Here is an 18,559-nt window from a genome sequence, read left to right on the forward strand (position 1 = left end):
GGAGAAAGGGAACATCTCATGAGGCTGGAATATGCCCTTGGCTGGCTGGCTAAATCCATAGTGAGATTTAGTATTCTAAAAGAGTTAGTTATTTTAGGAAGGAGGAAGACACTATGAGGCATGGTGGGGAGATGAGAGGAAAAATACTCTGAGGTGTAGGGAAGGGATAAGGAGAAAGGCACCACAAGGCAAAAAGCAGTAGCAGACTAAACCAAAAGGGATTTAGCAAGGACAGAGTGGGCCATGCACAGACTTTTGGGGAAATTTAACCTCAGGGGTTTGATATAACTTTGGCTTTCTAATTGGATACAGTAAGATGGGATTATCCAAGACCTCAGTGTTCTTCCTTGCTTGCCTCAGGAAACATAATCTTATCAGTACTTCTGGTTTTCTCTACCAACCCCACTTAGTGACCTAGGATCTCTTTGTTAGGTCCCCCCACTCTCCCCCACTTAATAGCATTTTATTTTTTCCAATTAATATGTAAAGATAGTTTTCTACATTCGTTTTTGTAAGATTCTGAGGTTTTTTTTTTCTCCCTCCCTCCTCTCTGTCCTCCCAAGATAGCAGGCTATCTGATATAGGTTATACATAATCATTTTAAACATATTTCCCTATTAATCATGTTCTGTAAGAAAAATCATAACTAAAGGGGGAAATCATGAGAAAGAAAAAAAGGTGAAAATAGTATGCTTTCATCTGCATTCAATCTCCATAGATCTTTCTAGATGGCATTTTCTATCACAAGTCTATTGGAATTGTCTTGGATCACTTTTATTGCTTAAAAGAAATATCTATCAGTTTAGATCAGGTGTTCTTAACCTGGGATATGCAAGCTTATTTTAAAAGTATTTTGATAACTATATTTTAATATGGTTATTTTCCTTTGCAATCCTACAATAAATTATACAAAGTTGTACTTTAAAAATACAACTTGTAATTTAAAATATTACAGATTCACCTCATTGTCAAAGGGGTCAATAAGGTATAAAAGATTAAGAACTCCTTCGTGGCCTCCTTGATCCAAAAGATTTTTCCACTTCAAAAGTCTATGATTTTATAGAGCTTTGGAGATGGCCATCCCACATGCTACATTCAGGAGTTTTAGTTCTCATTGGGCCGCAGGATGCTTTGTGGTTATTTCCCTCCTCCATCCTTTTTCCTTTTCGAAAGCATTATTCTGAATGAGGCAGGCCACGTGTCCTCCGCAAAGCTGGAACATTTGGTTCAGAAAGCAAAATTTGCTAGGGAATCGAAGTCTCCTAACAGAGAGATGATGGATTCAACATACAGAAAATAGCAATTTTTAGACATGATCAATAAAGAGATTTTGTTTTTCTTGATTATGCGTATTTGTTATTATATTATATTATAGGGATTTTTTTTTTCATGTTTTTTTCTTCCCAGTGGAGGGGATGGGATGGAGGAATTGGAACGGAGAGAAAATAAATACTTGTTAACTGAAAAAAAAAAGTTATTTTGCTTTTTTTTTTTTTTTTTTTTTTTTTAAAGAAAGCAACCTAGTACATCTGATGAAATTCCCCAAAGGAGCGAACTTTAGAGAATGCATCGGGGTGGATTCACGTTTCTCTTTCCCCATTGCTGAAGGAGGAAGCCAGGGGACGTTCCTCCCCTCCGTCTCTCCAAAAGCTCCCGCCCCTGTGTCCAACAGGGTCTCCTCCCCCCTCTGCCAGCTAGAGCTTCCTCCCCTCTCCTCTTTTCCAAGCCCCGCCCCCTTCCCTTAGTTCTGGCCCCTCCCTCCCTGCATCTCCTGCCTCCTTTCCCAGCTCCGTCCCACCTCCCCCCCGCCCCACCCCCCTTCCTGATGGATTCTATGTCTGGCCACTGGACCTGATTGGTTCTGGAAGAGAAAGTGAAGCTGACGGCCTTGCATCCTTCAATCAAAGCCAATTCCCTTGCATGTCAAGGCATCACTCCCTGATGTCACGGCCTTCTTCCAGAACGAAGGATAAACAACTTTTCCAAGCTCCTTTCTCCCTTCCTCCGCTCCCTCGGCTCTGTGGCGCACCTCCCCTGTAACCCCTCCCTCTCACCTCTCCTAGCTCTGCCCAGCTCTCCCGCGGCCCCTCCCCCTCCCATGCTGCGCTCCTCTATCCCCGGCTCTCCTTCCCCCCTCCGCGGCTATTTCTCTCCTCGCTCTTCCCTTCGGTTTCCTCGCCCTCCGGTAGGCGGGGCGCTCGCGTTCCAAATGTGCCTCCTTGACGCAGCCTCGAGTTGAGCCAATCGTCTTGCAGATGCGGGCTGCGCCGGAGCGGAGGGCGACCAATCCGAGGGCCGCTAGGTCTCCTGCGGCTTCCTCCGCTAGCCCGGCCGGGGCTTTGCGTCGGGTCGGCGGCGGTCGCGGGAGGGGAGGGTCCGAGGTCTGTGCCTTGGAGGAGAGCGGAGGAAGGGAGGGAAATCTGCCCCGCTCCAAACCTCCCTTCGTCGCCCACTCTGGATGGGCCCCCGAACGCTAGCAGCCCCTGCTGAGGTGATTCCCGAGGTAGCACATCTGCCGGGGGTGGGGGCGGGGAGGGGCTTGGGGGGGGGCTGATTCACACCTGGAGGGGGCGGGGCTGATTCACATCTGGAGGGGGCGGGGCTCCCCAATCTGCTCCGGGACCAGGTGTGTTACTGCTGGGGCAGACGCGAGAGGGTGGCCTAGGTTAGCATCTCTAGCACTGACGCTCAAAGCGGGGGGCGGGGGAGTGGGGCAGGTTGCTGAAGACATTCCCGTTTCCTTCGTTTCTGAATGACTGAGGAGGGGGAGGACTGGGAGTGTTGGAAAGGAGAGGGAAGTGGATGCTTATGCTTTCTCAAGTCTGGCCGGATTTACTGAGGAACTAGAGCTGGTGTAAGCAGGACCTTCCCTCCCTCCCCTCCCCTCCCCCCGCAATGGCTTTGTGGACTCCGAATGGGCTGCTTGGGACGGGTATGGGGAGTGCAGAGTGAAAAGAAAGATTTCTTCTCTCTTTATTTCTCTACATTTGGAGTCTGGCAATAGGATTTCTCTCGTTTAACTCGCACCTTGGATATCCAGCTAGCACTTATTAAATGCCCATGTACCAGGCGCTATGCTAAGCTCTCGCATAGACAGCCTCAAGTTCAAGACCAGCTCATAAATAACACCTATTTGGATCCGACACTTTGCTATTTTGATAGAATCTGACATTAAAGAACTTTGATAATTTGGAGAACTAACTCTTCAATAACAGAGTGTTTCCTAGGCAGTCATAAGAAGAGGGTGTCGGGCACAGGAGAATGAACCTATTTGCACTGGGATTTACTACGTACGGGCAGATGGTCAGGGGGTTGGGATCTTTTCGCATATGTTGCTTGTGACAATGCCATAAAACATACTGATACTCTGAGGGAGTGCAAACACGTTTCCAAAGGAGAAAGAAACTTGATTAGAAGCTTAGGCTGTGACCGGAATAAGTTTATTTTAATTTGGCTGCCTGGTGCAGTCCTCAGCATGTGGCCATTTTTTAAAAGAAACCAGACTCAGATTGTCAGGTGTAATTTATACCGTTATTGTTTACTTAAAGATGCTTAGTACCTAAAATGTCAATTACCTATTTATACATGTCATGCACATAATATATAGTAAATATTGAATTGAATTCTAAGCAGATACCTGGAATTGACTGTGTTATGTTAGAGTCCCATGGTGTTTTCTGTACATTTATCTTAGCCTGTGTGATAGTATCCGTAGACTTTTTTGATTGACAGACTTTATACAGATGAAATGTCTTTTCATGTAACACTGTCCTGACTGGGACTGGACAGAAATGAATTCTGGGAAGTTCAGTTTAGCCAGTCTTCTTTCCCACTCCACATCCATTTCTGGAGAATTTGAAGCATCTTTGGACTTCTGAAAAAAGATTTGTGGTTATAATGGAAGAAGTTGTGATAGTGTTTATGAGTGGCTTTAGAGAGTGGCAACCAGAGTACTCTTAATGGAATGATGGAAGGACTAAATGTTTTGTTATGTAAGTTGTTGGTTGGTCAAATTGTAAACCTGTTCAATCTGATAATTTGCTTCTTCTGAGGAAGACTATTTTTTGGGGATACCAATTTTTGCCCTTTCAAGGTGAAAAGGGGAGAAGTAATGTAATATTTTGAAAGTTAGGGTTTTATAAGAAAATTCTAGTTTTAAGCACAAGCCTGTCCAGAAATCATTTTTATTAATTTTTGATTATTCTTATCTATGCTTTTTTTCTCCTTAAGAGGAGATAAGCACAAACTAGTTGTCTTCCAGGCCTTTAGAAATCTCTTAATTCAAACATTTTGAAGTCAAGTCATAGTATATCTGAACAAAGAAAATTTCAGTATTAATATTTAGTAAGGATCCAGCATTTTAAGTTTATTTAACGCTTTCCTTCTCTAAATAAGTCATTTAAAATATCTAGTACATCCTAAAGGAATAATTTAGTGGTGTTTAAAAAGTTCAGGACATGTAATTTCTGGGTAATTTTTATCATTTTACTAATAAGACAGCATGTTTATTAGTAAAGGGATGGTGATTTAGCCATCTCTCTTAGACCATAGATGAACTCATTTTATTGGCTCTTGGAAAAATAGGTGTTCTTCATTTGGATTATCAACACTGATTAGTAAATAATTAACAAGAAAATGAATATTATAGTGATAGATTGGGCTATATCAAAATGAGAGTCTTGAAGTGTGTGACTTGGGACACCCAAATCTTAGTCTTACCAAATTCTTTATCACTTGTCTGACAAAAAGAAGACACTTTCACATCCCAGACTGGTCAGAACAAACAGAACAAACACAATGAGCTAGAATGCACTTATTAGCACAAATTTAGAATTTCTTTTACTGTCTGATTAGATCTTGGCTTAGATTCTGGATGCCAAAGTAGATAAGGGGAAAAACTTTGGCCCTAATACAATAATTAGCTGTTAAATATAAAAGAAATTATTTCTCACAATTTCTTGAATGATTCAATGAGCAGTGACATTAGATTAAAATATTTCCTGTTCTAAGCCTGATTACTACCCTTGATCCATTTTTCAGAACCCTAAAGTTTCTTTAATAATTTCCTAACAAAGCAGTTATGCTTTGATTTCCTTTATTCTGGTAAGTCTGAAAGGGAGCTAGCTTTATTTTTAAAAAAAATAGCTTTTTATTTTAAAAATATACAAAGATAGTTTTTAACATTCTTCCTTGCAAAATCTGTGTTCCAAATTTCTTGTCCCTCTCTTCTCCCTATCCCCTCCCCTTGACAGCAAGTAAACAATGTACAATTCTTCTATACCTATTTCTACTATTATGCTGCACAAGAAAAATCAGATCAAAAAGGGGGGAAAATGAGAAAGAAAACAAAAAGCAGGGAAACAACAATAAAAAAAGTGAAAATACTATGTTGTGATCCACATTCAGTCTGAAAGGGAACTTTAGGATGAAGAAATATTTGTTTCAAAATATTTTCATTAAGGAAAAAAGACATTGAAAAATACATGGGATCAAAAATATTTTCCTATTTAGTCTTAGTACGGTGCCTGAAATTCTTCCAGTAGAGATTGATACTATTTTGTTTTGATTTTTAGGAGTTCTCTAAAGTCATTGCTTTATATTTTGTCAGCTAACACCCGAAAGATTGTGTTTGAAAAATGGGTGCTGTTAGTGATTGGAGTATTTCTGTCTGTTTCCTTTCTATTATTAGTTGAGTGAGTAGTCAAGGTCTTTCTTTCCTTACTGTTTTTTCTTCCTTTCCACTGTTCTCTTTTAGTATTGGGAATTTCCCCATTGCTCCAGGGATTTCCCTGTAGTCATTCTAATTATTTCATTGTTTTTACAGGGTAATTACTGCTTATTTATTTCCCCGAATGAAGTGTTATCAAATATTTGTCAAATAGAAACCTAGTCTTTGACTGTACTTTTTCACCAAGAAACATAATTGGCTGCTTGCATAGAAGTAGGAGAGATAATGGAAGGCCTATTTATATAAAAATAATAGAAAGGGTTATTTCCAGGAAAAAACACTCTACAAATAATTTACACATCTGTAATTCTCTTTAATCTGTCATCATTCAAATGATACCATCTGTTCTTCTATTCCTTAAAAATAGGCTTAGCTATTTTTAGAGTGTTTTTTTTTTTTTCTGCATTCTCAAATTTATCATCCACCTACTAAATGCTAAGAACACCAGGGTTGTACAGATATAGTAAGTTATAAGATAGCATCTCTTCAGGGAAAAGACTTGCAATCTGGTTAGAAAGAAAGGATTCCTTTACTTTATCTGGCCATCTAGCTATGGATCTTTATCTCTTTTCCATTCTTTTAACTTTCTATAGTCTGGTTTTGATCTCATTATTCAAATGAACTGCACTCTCCAAAGTTCCAGTGAACTTTTTATTTGCCAAATCTAATAGCTTTTTCTCAATCCTCATATTTTTTGACTTCTTTAAAGAGTTTGACGCTGTCTCCAGTATTCTCTTCTCTTTAGATTTTTTAAAAATAGTTAACTTTTTATTTTTCCAAATACATGCAAAGGTCATTTTCAACATTCACCTTTGCAAAACTTGTGTTCTAAATTTTTCTCTCTCCCTCTCCCCCTCTCCTAAGCAGGCAATCCAATATAGGTTAAACTTGTGCAATTCTTCTCAATATATTTCTATATTTGTCCCATGACACTGTTTTTTTTCCTAGTTTTTCTGCCTGACGCTTCTCCTCTCTTTTGCTGAATTCATCTAGACTCCAAACCTTTGGAGTCCCCATCCTAGGTGGTCTTTCTTTCTTCTATGGTATTTTGCTTGATATTCTTATCGGTTCTCATTAACTCAGTTATCACCTCTATGCTCATGATTTTGATATCTACTTATCCAGCCCTAATCTCTCTCCTAATCTCCAGATTTCCATTTCCAATTGTTTATTAGATATCTCACACTGGATGTCCTTTAGATATCTTAAATTTAACATTTCCAAAGTGTACTCATTTTTCTCCCCAAAACTCTCCTTTCTTCCCCACTTCCTTATTACTGTTATTTCTTCACTGTCACCCAAGTTCACAATCCTTGACTCCTCCCCCCCTTTTTTACTTTTAACTTTTTCTAAAATGTAAAAAAAAATCATATTTTCCCCAATTACATATAGAAACAACATTTTTTTTGTTATACATGTACCTTCATTTTTTTTCTCACATATTTCCTTAAGACTCATGATGGAAAAGAAAAATCAGAGCAAAAGGGAAAAGCCATGCAAGAAAAAAAAAAAGAATAAAGGGAATATAGCATGTGTTGATTTACAGTTAGTCTTTATAGTTTCTCTCTATTTGGATGGCTTTTTCCATCCATAGTTTTATTAAGATTGTTTTGGGTCACTGAATGGCTGAGAACAAATCTGTCATAGTTGATCATTGCACAATCTTGCTGTTGCGGTGTACAATGTTTTCTTGGTTCTGCTTTTTTCATTTAGCATTAATTCATGCAAATCTTTCTAGGTCTTTTAAGAATCATCCAGTTTATTGTTTTTTATAGAACAATAATATTCCTTTCATATGCCATACCTTACTCAGCCATTCCATAGTTGATGGGCATCTATTTATTTTCCAATTCTTTTTTATCTCAAAAAAATGCTGTTACAAACATTTTTGCACGTGTTTTTCCTTTTTCTGCTTTTTTAATCTCTTTGGGATACAGACTCAGTACTGGTACTGCTAAATTAAAGAGTATGCACAGTTTAATAGCCCTTTGGGCATAATTCCAAATTGCTCTCCAGAATGGTTGGATCACTTCTCCGTTTTTTTTTTTTTTCTTTTCTTTTTCCTTTTCTTTCTTTTTTCTTTTTTTTTTTTGGCAAGGCAATTGGGATTAAGTGATTTGCTCAAGAGTCACATAGCTAGGAAGTGTTAAGTGTTTGAGGCTGGATGTGAACTCAGCTACCCCTGACTTCAGGACTGTGCTCTATCCATTATGCCATCTAGCTGCCTCTATGGTTGGATTATTTCACAACTTCACTAATAATGCATTAATGTCCCAATTTTCCTACATCCCTTTCAACATTTATCATTATTTTTTTCCTTGTCATTTTAGCCAATCTGAGAGGTGTGAGGTGATAACCTTAGAGTTGTTTTAATTTGCATTTCTCTAATCAATAGTGATGTAGAACATTTTTTCATATGATTATAGAAGGCCTTAATTTCTTCATGTGAAAATTGTCTGTTTATATCCTTTGACCATTTATCAGTTGGGGAATAATTTATATTCTTATAAATTTGGCTTAGTTCTTTATATGTTTTAGAAATGTGGCCTTTATCAGAAACATTGGCTGTAAAAAATTTTTCCAGCTTTCTGATTCCCTTCTAATTTTGGCTGTGTTGATTTTATTTGTGCAAAAATGTTTTAATTTAATGTAATTAAAGTTGTCCATTTTGCATTTCATAATGTTCTCTAGTTCTTCTTTGACCATCGATTCCTTCCTTCTCCAAAGATCTGATAGGTAAACAATCCCTTGCTCTCCTAATTTGCTTATAGTATCTTCCTTTACGCCCAAATCATGGACTCATTTTGACCTTATTTTGGTATTGGGTATGAGATACAGATTTATGCCAAATTTCTGGCATATTATTTTCCAGTTTTTGCAGCAATTTTGCATAGTGAGATTTTTTTTTTACCAAGTTTATTATTTTCAGATAGTTTTATTTGCAGATAATTTTCAACATTCACCCTTGCAAAATATTATGTTGCAAATATTTCTCCTTTACTTCCTCCACCTCCTCCCCTAGGCAGCAAATAATCCAATATATGTTAAATGTGTATAATTCTTCTATACATATTTCCACATTTACCATGCTACACAAGAAAAATCAGATGAAAGTAAATCATTAAAAGAAAGCAAAAAGCAAGCAAACAAAAACAGAAAAGGGGAAAAAATTATGTTGTGATCCACATGCAGCCCCCACAGTTCTCTCTCTGGGTGCAAATGGCTCTCTCCACCACAAGTATATTGGAATTGGCCTGAATCACCTCATTGCTGAAAAGAGCCATGTTCATCAGAGTTGATTATCACATAATCTTTGTTGTTGTTTACAATGTTCTCTTGGTTCTACTCACTTCATTTAACATCAGTTCATGTAAGTCTCTGCAGGCCTCTCTAAAATCATCCTGCTGATCGTTTCTTATAGAACAATAATATTCCATAACATTCATGTACCATAACTTATTCAGCCATTCCCCATCTGATGAGCATCCCACTTAGTTTCCAGTTCCTTGCTGCTACAAACATTTTTGACATGTGGGTGCTTTTCCCTTTTTTAAGATCTCTTTGGGATACAGGCCCAAAAGAAACACTGCTGGAGCAAAGGGGGGCACACAGTTTGATAACTCTTTGGGCATAATTCCAATTTGTTCTCCAGAATGGTTGGAATCAGTTCGCATCTCTACCAACAATGTACTAATGTCCCAGTTTTCCCACATCCTCTTAACATTTATCCTTATATTTTCCTGTTATCTTCTGAGACATCCTGTCACCAGTCTGAGAGGTGTGTAGTGGTACCTCAGATTGCATTTCTCTCGTCAACAATGATTTTGAGCATTTTTTCATATGATTAGGAATGGCTTTGATTTCTTCATCTAAAAATTGTCTGTTCATATCCTTTGAACATTTATCAATTTAAGAATGACTTGTTTTCTTATAAATTTGAGTCAATTCTCTTTATATTTTAGAAATGAAGCCCTTATCAGAACCCTTGAATGTAAAGATTTTTTTTCTTCTTCCCTTCTAATTTTGGCTGCATTGTTTTTATTTGTACTTTTTAATGTTTTATACACACACACACACACACACACACACACACAGTAATATAATCAGTTTTCCATTTTTCATTTCATAATGTTTTCTAGTTCTTTGGCCATAAATTCCTTACTTCTTCATTTGCTTATAGTTTCATACTTTATGTCTAAATCATGAACCCATTTCAACCTTATCTTGGTATAGGGTTTAGGTATTGGTCAATGCCTAATTTCTGCCATATTATTTTCCAATTTTCCCAGCAATTTTTGTCACATGTTGAGTTCTTATCTCAGAAGCTGGGATCTCTTGGTTTATCAAACATTAGATTACTGTAGTCATTGATTACTGTGTCTTATGAACTTAAGCTATTCCAGTGATGGACTACTTTATTTCTTAGCCAGTACCAAATGGTATTGATAACCGCTGCTTTGTAATATAGTTTTAGGTCTGGTACCTTCATTTACATTGTTTTTATTAATTCCATTGAAATTCTTGACCTTTTGTTTTTTCCAGATGAACTTTTGTTATTATTTTTTCTAGCTTTGTAAAGAAGTTTCTTGGCAGTTTGATTGATATGGCATTGAATAAGTAGATTAATTTAAGTAGAATTGTCATTTTTATTATATTAGCTCAGCCTACGCATGAGCATTTAATAGTCTTCTAATTGTTTAGATCTGGAAATAGTAAATTCTTATTTCAGATCACATTCTCTTTTTTAAAGCAGAGCCTTTTTAATTTTATTTAAAAAAAAAATCCTTAATTATCTCCCTTACCCCCAGTAGGCAAGGAAAACAAAACAAAACAAAATTGATTACAAATACGTATAGTTATGTAAATCAGATTTCTGCATTAACCATATTCCAAAGGAAGGAAGGAGAGAGAAAGGAGAAATACTTTAGTCTTTACTCAAGTGTACCGGGAGGTAGATGGCATGTTTCCATCATTAGTGTCAATCATTTACTAAGATTATGTTTATGATATTGCTTTTAGTGTGAAGATTGTTCTGCTAGTTGTATTCTTCACTTGAATCACTTCACATAAATCTCAGGTTTTACTGAAACCATCCCCTTCATCATTTTTTTTTTCTTTTTTTGCTGAGGCAATTGGGGTTAAGTGACTTGCCCAGGGTCACATAGCCAGGAAGTGTTAAGCGTCTGAGACAAGATTTGAACTCAGGTCCTCCTGACTTCAGGGCTAGTGCTCTATCCACTGTGCCACCTAGCTTCCCCCCTTTCATCATTTCTTATAGCACAATAGTATTCTCTCGTGTTCATATACCATTACTTGTTCAGCTATTTCTCAACTGATGGATATCCTCTCAGTTTCCAATTCTTTGCTACCAAAAAAAGCCACTTTAAATATTTTTGCACATATTGTCTTCTTTCTTTGAGCTCCTTGGGATGTAGCCCTTGACATCTTACTCTCTCATGTACAATTTGTCAAGACCTGTTGATTTTATCTTTGTAATATCTCATGCATAAACTCCTCTTTTCCAACACCATGATTATCCTAGGCCCACCACAGCTGGACTATTACCATAGCCTGCTGATTATTAACCCTGCCGCAAGTCTTTCTCCATTTCATTCTATTCTTCATTCATCTCTCAAAGTGATCTTTCTCGTGCTCACGTCTTCCCATCCCCTTCAATAAATTCTAATGACTCCTGGAATATAAAATCTTCTGTCATTAAAACTATTCTTAAAGTGGCTCTCTCCTACCTTTCTAGTTACACCTACTCCTCATGTATTTTGTGGTAGAATGATGCCTCCTGGTTGTTCTTGAATGGGATACTTTTCCTGACTTACTGGCTGTCTATATTCTTGGGATTTTTTTCCTTTTTCCTCTCTATTTTCTAGTTTCCTTGGCTTTCTTAATGTTAAAGTCCCACATTCTACAAGAGATTTTTTTCAATGCCTTTTGGTATTTAGTGTCTTTTCCTCTCTTAATGATTTCCAGTTTATCTTGTCTATAAATTGTTTGTACATAGATATTTTCATGTGGTGTCTGAAAGACTGAGCTCCTTGAAAGCATAGACTGGTGGGTTTTTTGTTTTGTTTTGTAATTTTTTTTTTTTTTTTTTTTTGCCTTTAAGATAATATCTGCTCAATGTGTAGCAGGCCTTCCTCACTTTCATCTGATGTCTCAAATAGATTAGTCCTCTATCATTACTTCACATATGAACAACTCATCTTTTTTTTCCTGTCACACATTACCCTTGTAACATGTTTTACTTCCTTAAAATTCCTCATAAGTTACATATTGCATCCTATATCTTTCTGTCGTCCACTGTATGATTTTTTCTTTACTTTTTTTTCCTTTCCCCATATTCTTTATCCTTCTTTCCCTTTTCTTTCCCTTCTGAAATTTCTGTTGGCAAGTTTTTGAAACATTGCCTTCATTTTCCAATGTATTCCTTCCTCTTTCTCTTTCCAGAAAGCCATTGTATTCATATAAAGAATTTTAAAAAGGAAAAAAAAATCAACAACAAAACTGAGCAGCACAACCACCATGTGTGACAACATGCTTGGTGCTTTGCCGTGAAGAAAAAGGTTCATTTTAAAAATATATATATATTTTTAATATTTTTTCTTTTTAAATTTTTGAGTTCTAAATTCTCTCCCTCCCTCCCTCTACCAGAAGAAATCCATGACACAAATTAGGCCCTCAATCCAATTTATATCTATCTGCTTTCTCATTTTCCCAGAAAATTTTGTGGTACTCATTTTCATATTTTTGGAGACTCATATTTCTTGCCTTACTCCATACAGCAACAGAGGTAGATTTTTACAGGAATATTGATGACTCTATAAAGAGAATACTAGTTTCACAGAGACAATCTAACCTCCTGTTAAACTCTGGACCCAACTCCTTGTGCATTTGTAATTTCTGTCCTAGATATACATACTGATGACTATAATCTAGGCAATAGACAATCTTTATTCTGATCTTTTCTTCATAGATGACCAGATAAACTCGTTTGAATTATAATGGATCTTTTCCAGAAGGCTCTGCAGAGTTAAAGGTCTTGATGAACTAGCACAGTGTCATGTTCAAATTAGAGCACCTGGAGGACCTTACCATCCATTTCTTCAACTTACGACTCTAGGATGCATGTGCTCCTTCAAAGTGGAGAGCCTTTGCAACCATTTCTCTGTTTTACTCCTTTCTGGTGTTTTTAATCAGAACACCATCGAGCAGGGTTATCTTTATTGTTATATCTTTAAAGGAAATTTGAATGATTTTGATGTATAAATAGAAGACAACTTATTGGAAGAGATTTATGCTTTTATGCCTAACAAATATGTACAGTAGGATCTCAACATCTTTGAGTCAGTTGTGAAATAAATAGTAAAGGTGGAATCCATTGCTGAATATTTGATAGCAAAAGTTTGCTTGTTCTCTTTGAACATTTTGAATTATTGTTGAATATTATTGAAATTGAATTGACTATTATTCATTGAAAATATTATCAATTTATTTATACAGAATTTTTGTATAGAAGCAAACAGAGGTTGATAGTAGTTGGCTTTTATGCTCTAATTTTTTGATATTAATATGAACTGAGATTTTTTTCCCTATACCTTGAATCTCTTTCCTCTCAGTGTTTTCACCATTTTGTTAACTTCCAGTGCAATAGTCTCTGTGCAATCCACTATGACATTTTTTTTGCCCATCTTTATTTTCTTTATCACCATTTCTGCCTCATCTTCCAGGGACTGTCAGGTTAGAGCTCAAAGGTGGTGATTCTACTTTCCTTGATATAGTAAGAATAGTTTGTGTTACAGTCATTTTTGCAAATATTTTCACTTTTCTTTTTATTATTGTTATTTTTCATTTATTTCTTGATGACTTGATTTAATTGGATATTTTTCCAAGTTTTTTCAAATTGGTTCAAATTGCTTATCTTTCTTTGCTTTATGAGATTATATTGCTTGAAATCATCCATCAGATTTTTTATGTAAGCTTATGTTCTAAATTGGTATTGCTTTTATCAGTTTTTTGCTACTTGACAAATAAGTTGTTCATAGTGACTAGGGTTTCCTAGATGCTTTGCTCTTGTGTTAATTGATTGATACCAATTAAACTTCCATAATGAAATTGTTACAATCAGTGTGTGTGTGTAATTTTTAGTTCTTTTTTTTATCAATTACTTCAAGATTAAATTGTTTTAATTGTATGCCATGTCTTTTTTCATTATTATTCATTCTAACATTTTAGAATTCTGATATTTTCTCTACTAAGTTGGTGGTATGAATGTACAAAGATAACTGATTCAAGATAGATCCTCACAATAACAACAAATCTTTAATTGTCTGTTAAAATATAATCAACTTATTTATTTTGTGTCTACCAGTTTTTTTCTGGAAAAAGTTCACAATGTATGAGGCATCTGAATACTATTTGGCCTCTTATTTCTTCTTGGAAAAAAAGAAATGCTTTATACTTGTCAGTCTGCATCATCCTTTCCTCTGTTGTATTGAAGGTACCAAATATCATGTATGTGACAGCATAGGGCCAAATATAAATTCCTAAGGACATTGTCCACTGAAGACCTTTATTCATTTAATAATCCCATACTAATTACTTATCTTATGGTAGCTTTTGTATAGATAAGAAAATACTAAATATATGCAAAGTAATCAAAGAGATAAGGATATGCTTCATGTAGAGAAAGTAAGTACCTTTTGAGCTAAGCATTGAAGGAAGTGGGAAATTAATGAAGCAGAAGGGAAGAAGTGAATTCTGGGCATGGGAACAACCTGTACAAAACATTAGAAGATGAGAAATACAGGGAGCCATTTGTGAGGAACAGCATGTAAGCCACCATGACTTAAAGTGTGTGAAGGGAAATAGTATATAATAAGGCCACAAAAGTAGGGTGGAGCCAAATTGTAAAGTGTGGTAAAGAGAGTTTTTATGGTAAGTACAGTAGGGAGAGGAGGAAAAGGAGAAAGGGAAGAAGAAGCTTGGTGGTAGAGTGGTTAGAGCATGGGCCCAGGAGTTAGGAGGACCTACCTGTTTAACTGAGCAAGTCACTTAACTACCTTCTGTCTCAGTTTCCTCATCTGTAGAATGGGAAGAACACAACTCCCTCGCAGGATTGTTTTGAGAGTAAAATAAGGCAATACTTGTAAAGTGCTCTGTAAACCTTAAAGAACTATATAAACGCTAGTGATGTTGATGACTATGAAGGTGAGGATGCACTGCTGCTGTTGGTGAGGCCAATAGTCCCTGCCCTCAGTATCTTACATTCTAATAACATATAGGGCAGTTGTGGTCTAGAATGCCAAAGGAATGGAGAGTGGGGAGCCTAAGGGACAATTAATTGACTAGATCTTTCCTGAAATGGCAGCATGGATTGGTTTATTGTTCCTAGAGCTAGAGAGAAAATTCACGGGAGAGATTGCTGGAAAGATGAGTACAATGGCATCAGGTAAAGATGTCTGGGGAGCAACTTGATAGGTCTGAGTCTGGGCTAGAAATCAAGAGGAATTAGATTGAAATGTAGTGAGTTAAGTGACATTGAAACATTAATAGCTATTTTTTGGGTGTGAAAATCTCTCCAGCTGTATTAAGGTTTTGTCTATTTTTATAAAAACTACTGACTCAGATGTCTTACTAAAGCCTGAGTATACACTTTGGCAACTTCATTCTTCTGATCTGTCAATCTAGTATACACTTTGGCAACTTCATTCTTCTGATCTGTCAATCTAGTAATTCTGTCAAGAAAGGAAATAAGCAGGGGCAGCTAGGTGGCGCAATGGATAGAGCACCAGCCCTGAAGTCAGGAGGACCTGAGTTCAAATCTAGTCTCAGACACTTAATACTTCCTAGCTGTGTGACCCTGGGCAAGTCACTTAACCCCAATTGCCTCAGCAAAAAAAAAAAAAAGAAAGAAAGAAAAGAAAGAAAGAAGAAAAAAAAAAAGAAAAGAAACAAGCTCAGTTTGGCATGACCAGTTCTTGATGAGGCCATGCTGTCTCTTTGTGATCACTATTTCCTGGTCATTAGCTATCCCTTGTATGTACTCTAGAATTTTCCCACAAATGAGGACCACTGGTCTTTAGTTACTTTGGACTTATTCAGCCCAGCTCTTTGAGGCTTTTCTCATTGAAACTGAATATAGTAATAGGAATGTAGGCAATGCCCTCAGAGTTCATTTTAGTTGAGTGAATGAGCATCATTTATTAATTATTTATTAAAGCTTCTACCTCTGAGTTATTGAGGCTTTTTCACATGTCAGAATTATTTATGAAGAGCTTCTATCTGGACTGAAGGTGAGGTGGGGAGGACTCTGAAGGCACTGATTACCTACCTGCTAATTTGGTGACTTTTTTCCCAGCTGCTACCCAACCATGCCAAATTCCTTACTGTGGGCTGTGGATATTTTTGGGAGAGTGTACACGCTTGCCACAGCTGGCCAATACTGGGAACTCTGCAAGGATGCCCATCTAGAATTCAAGCGGGTCAGCGCTGTGAAGCAGTGCTGCTGGGGGATCGCCTGTGACAATCAAGTCTATGTATACGTGTGCTCCAGTGATGTCCCCATCCGGCACCGGGAGGAAACCTATGAGAACCAGGTAGGGGCTCCCCTGAATTCTGTCCCTAGGGAGAGCTTGGGGTAAGGTTAGAATTCACTTGTCCTTTGCATGATTGAATTGAACTTGGTTTGAGTAAAAGTTAAAAAGGAGAAAATGCAAAAAAGTTGGACATTATAACAGAAAAATCTTTGGGCTCCAGAATGGGAATTATAGTCATGGTGCTGGGTGAGTTTGGGCAAGTCACTTTATCTTTCTTGGCTACAGATTCCTCCTCTGTAAAGTATGGGGGTTGGATGCCGTGATCTCTGATCCCTCTCAGTGCTAACAGCCTGTTTCTATGAAAAGCACAATTGATATTTAATCTTTTATACTTTTAGAAGGCAGAGAAAAGTTCTTTCTTTGCTTTCTTTCCATGTTCCTTTTTCTTCACTAGACCAAAGCTTAATTTCTTCTTTTATATCCCAGGCTAAATAAATAAGAATCAAAATTTTAGAAGATAAGAATTTCTCATCTATCAATCTATAGGTGTTTATTAAGTCTTACTATTTGCCAAGCACTTTCTTAAATTCTGGGGATACAAAAAAAGGCAACTTAAGACAGATGTTTGAACGCCTGTTGGTTTTCTAAGATGTTTGGGGCTAAGATTTCATTGTGAATGTAAACATTTCCTGTACTGGGACATGAGGAGAGACAGTTTTCATGGAGCATCAAGTCCCTCTGGTATAGGACATCTGGATTCTAGTATCAACAGTGCCACTAAACAGTTGTGTGATTCTAGATAAGGCTCTTAATTTCTCATTAGCTCAGAATATTATCAAATGAGAGAAATATCTTTCCCACCTGCCTCACTCATAGAACTTTTGTGAGTATAAAGAATTATAGCTTAGGAGCATGGTGGATCTAACTTGTCATCAGAAAGATCTGAATTCAAATTCTGCTGTTGACACTTAGTAGATCAGTGATCCTGGACAAGTCACTCTCAGTTAAAGGAATGAAAGGAATAATAGCACTCACCTCTCTGGTTGGTATTAGGATTAAATGAGATAACATGTAAAGTGTATTATTTGCAAATCTCAAAGGTGATATATTAATGTTAACTATTATTATAATATGTAGAATTATTATGAAAAAACAAAAATACTATATAGCTTTAACTAATAATTATCCCAAAATTTTAGGACACTGTAGCTTCCTCCTTCTCCTGGAAAAGTAACTCATTTTTATCGGCTTCTCTTCCTGCTATCTCAATACAGAGCCTTGGCTAAACCATTAAGTATTATTATCATTAATATTTGCTTATTTATATAGGGCTTTAAAATTTATAAATTGCTAAACACCTGATTATCTACTTTAAATATATACTTAGCCTTATTGATGTCTAATTGCTCCATTATTATTCCTATTTTACAAACAGAAAATTGAGGCTTAGAAGTGTTAAGTGACTTGTCAGCTGTTGTATAACTCTTAAGTGTTAAGAGGCTGGATTGAAACCAAAATCTCTCCAGACTCTAAATCCAATATCCATTTGCTACTCCTTCCTTCCCACCCCATCCCCACCCCCAAAAAGCAGAGTTGAAGGCTGTATTTTTCTGTTTCTTTCTTGCATAGCGATGGAATCCAGTTGGTGGTTTCTGTGAAAAGCTCATGCCCAGTGACCGCTGGCAGTGGAGCGACGTGAGTGGGCTCAAGCACCAACAGCTGGATAGTTTGGTGCTGCCATCACCACACTGGGAGTGGGAGTCTGACTGGTACGTGGATGAAAATTTTGGAGGGGAACCCACCGAGAAAGGGGTAGGTGACTCAAATACCCATCCACTTAGTTTCCCTCTAGGAAGTTGACGTCTTTGGCCAGGCTCCTCCTCTGAAATGCTGCTCTTCCCTCTGCACCATTTGGAATTAGCACTCCCACCCCCGCCACCATCCCTGCCTCCTGGCCACTGCTGTATGCGCCCTTCCTGCTTGCTCTGCTATGATCCATGTGCTTGTGTGTGACATTGTGGTCTCTCCTTCTGAATACACTGTCCCATCTTCCTTCTGTCCTACCTGTTCTAACTCCCCACTCCAGCGCTTTCTCCACATTCTTCCACCTGAACCTCATAAAGGAAAACTCCCTTGTTGCTTCAGGGATGGACATATGCCATGGACTTCCCTGCCACCTACACCAGGGACAAGAAATGGAACTCCTGTGTGCGGCGGCGGAAGTGGATCCGTTACAGGAGATATAAATCCCGGGACACATGGGCCAAGGTCTCCTTATTCC

The 18,559-nt window shown here is 37.4% G+C and overlaps 1 protein-coding gene across 3 annotated transcripts in view; it reads left to right on the forward strand.

Moving 5' to 3' along the window:
• Positions 1-2,000: 2,000 nt before the first annotated feature.
• The window catches only part of TECPR1 (tectonin beta-propeller repeat containing 1), a 68,265-nt gene continuing 51,706 nt past the window's right edge, over positions 2,001-18,559 (forward strand). The window contains exons 1-4 of one of the 3 annotated variants that reach the window (XM_003761490.4): positions 2,001-2,503; positions 16,101-16,338; positions 17,908-18,090; positions 18,424-18,546. In XM_003761490.4, coding sequence (XP_003761538.1) covers positions 16,114-16,338; positions 17,908-18,090; positions 18,424-18,546 — 531 coding nt within the window. In that variant the 5' untranslated portion in view covers positions 2,001-2,503; positions 16,101-16,113. Of the gene's footprint in view, positions 2,504-16,100; positions 16,339-17,907; positions 18,091-18,423; positions 18,547-18,559 lie in introns of those variants that run through there. The other 2 variants (XM_012542780.3, XM_012542781.3) reach the window with 2 other exon arrangements.

Source organism: Sarcophilus harrisii, chromosome 1 (genome assembly GCF_902635505.1).
Source record: "Sarcophilus harrisii chromosome 1, mSarHar1.11, whole genome shotgun sequence".
Taxonomy (NCBI): Eukaryota; Metazoa; Chordata; class Mammalia; order Dasyuromorphia; family Dasyuridae; genus Sarcophilus; species Sarcophilus harrisii.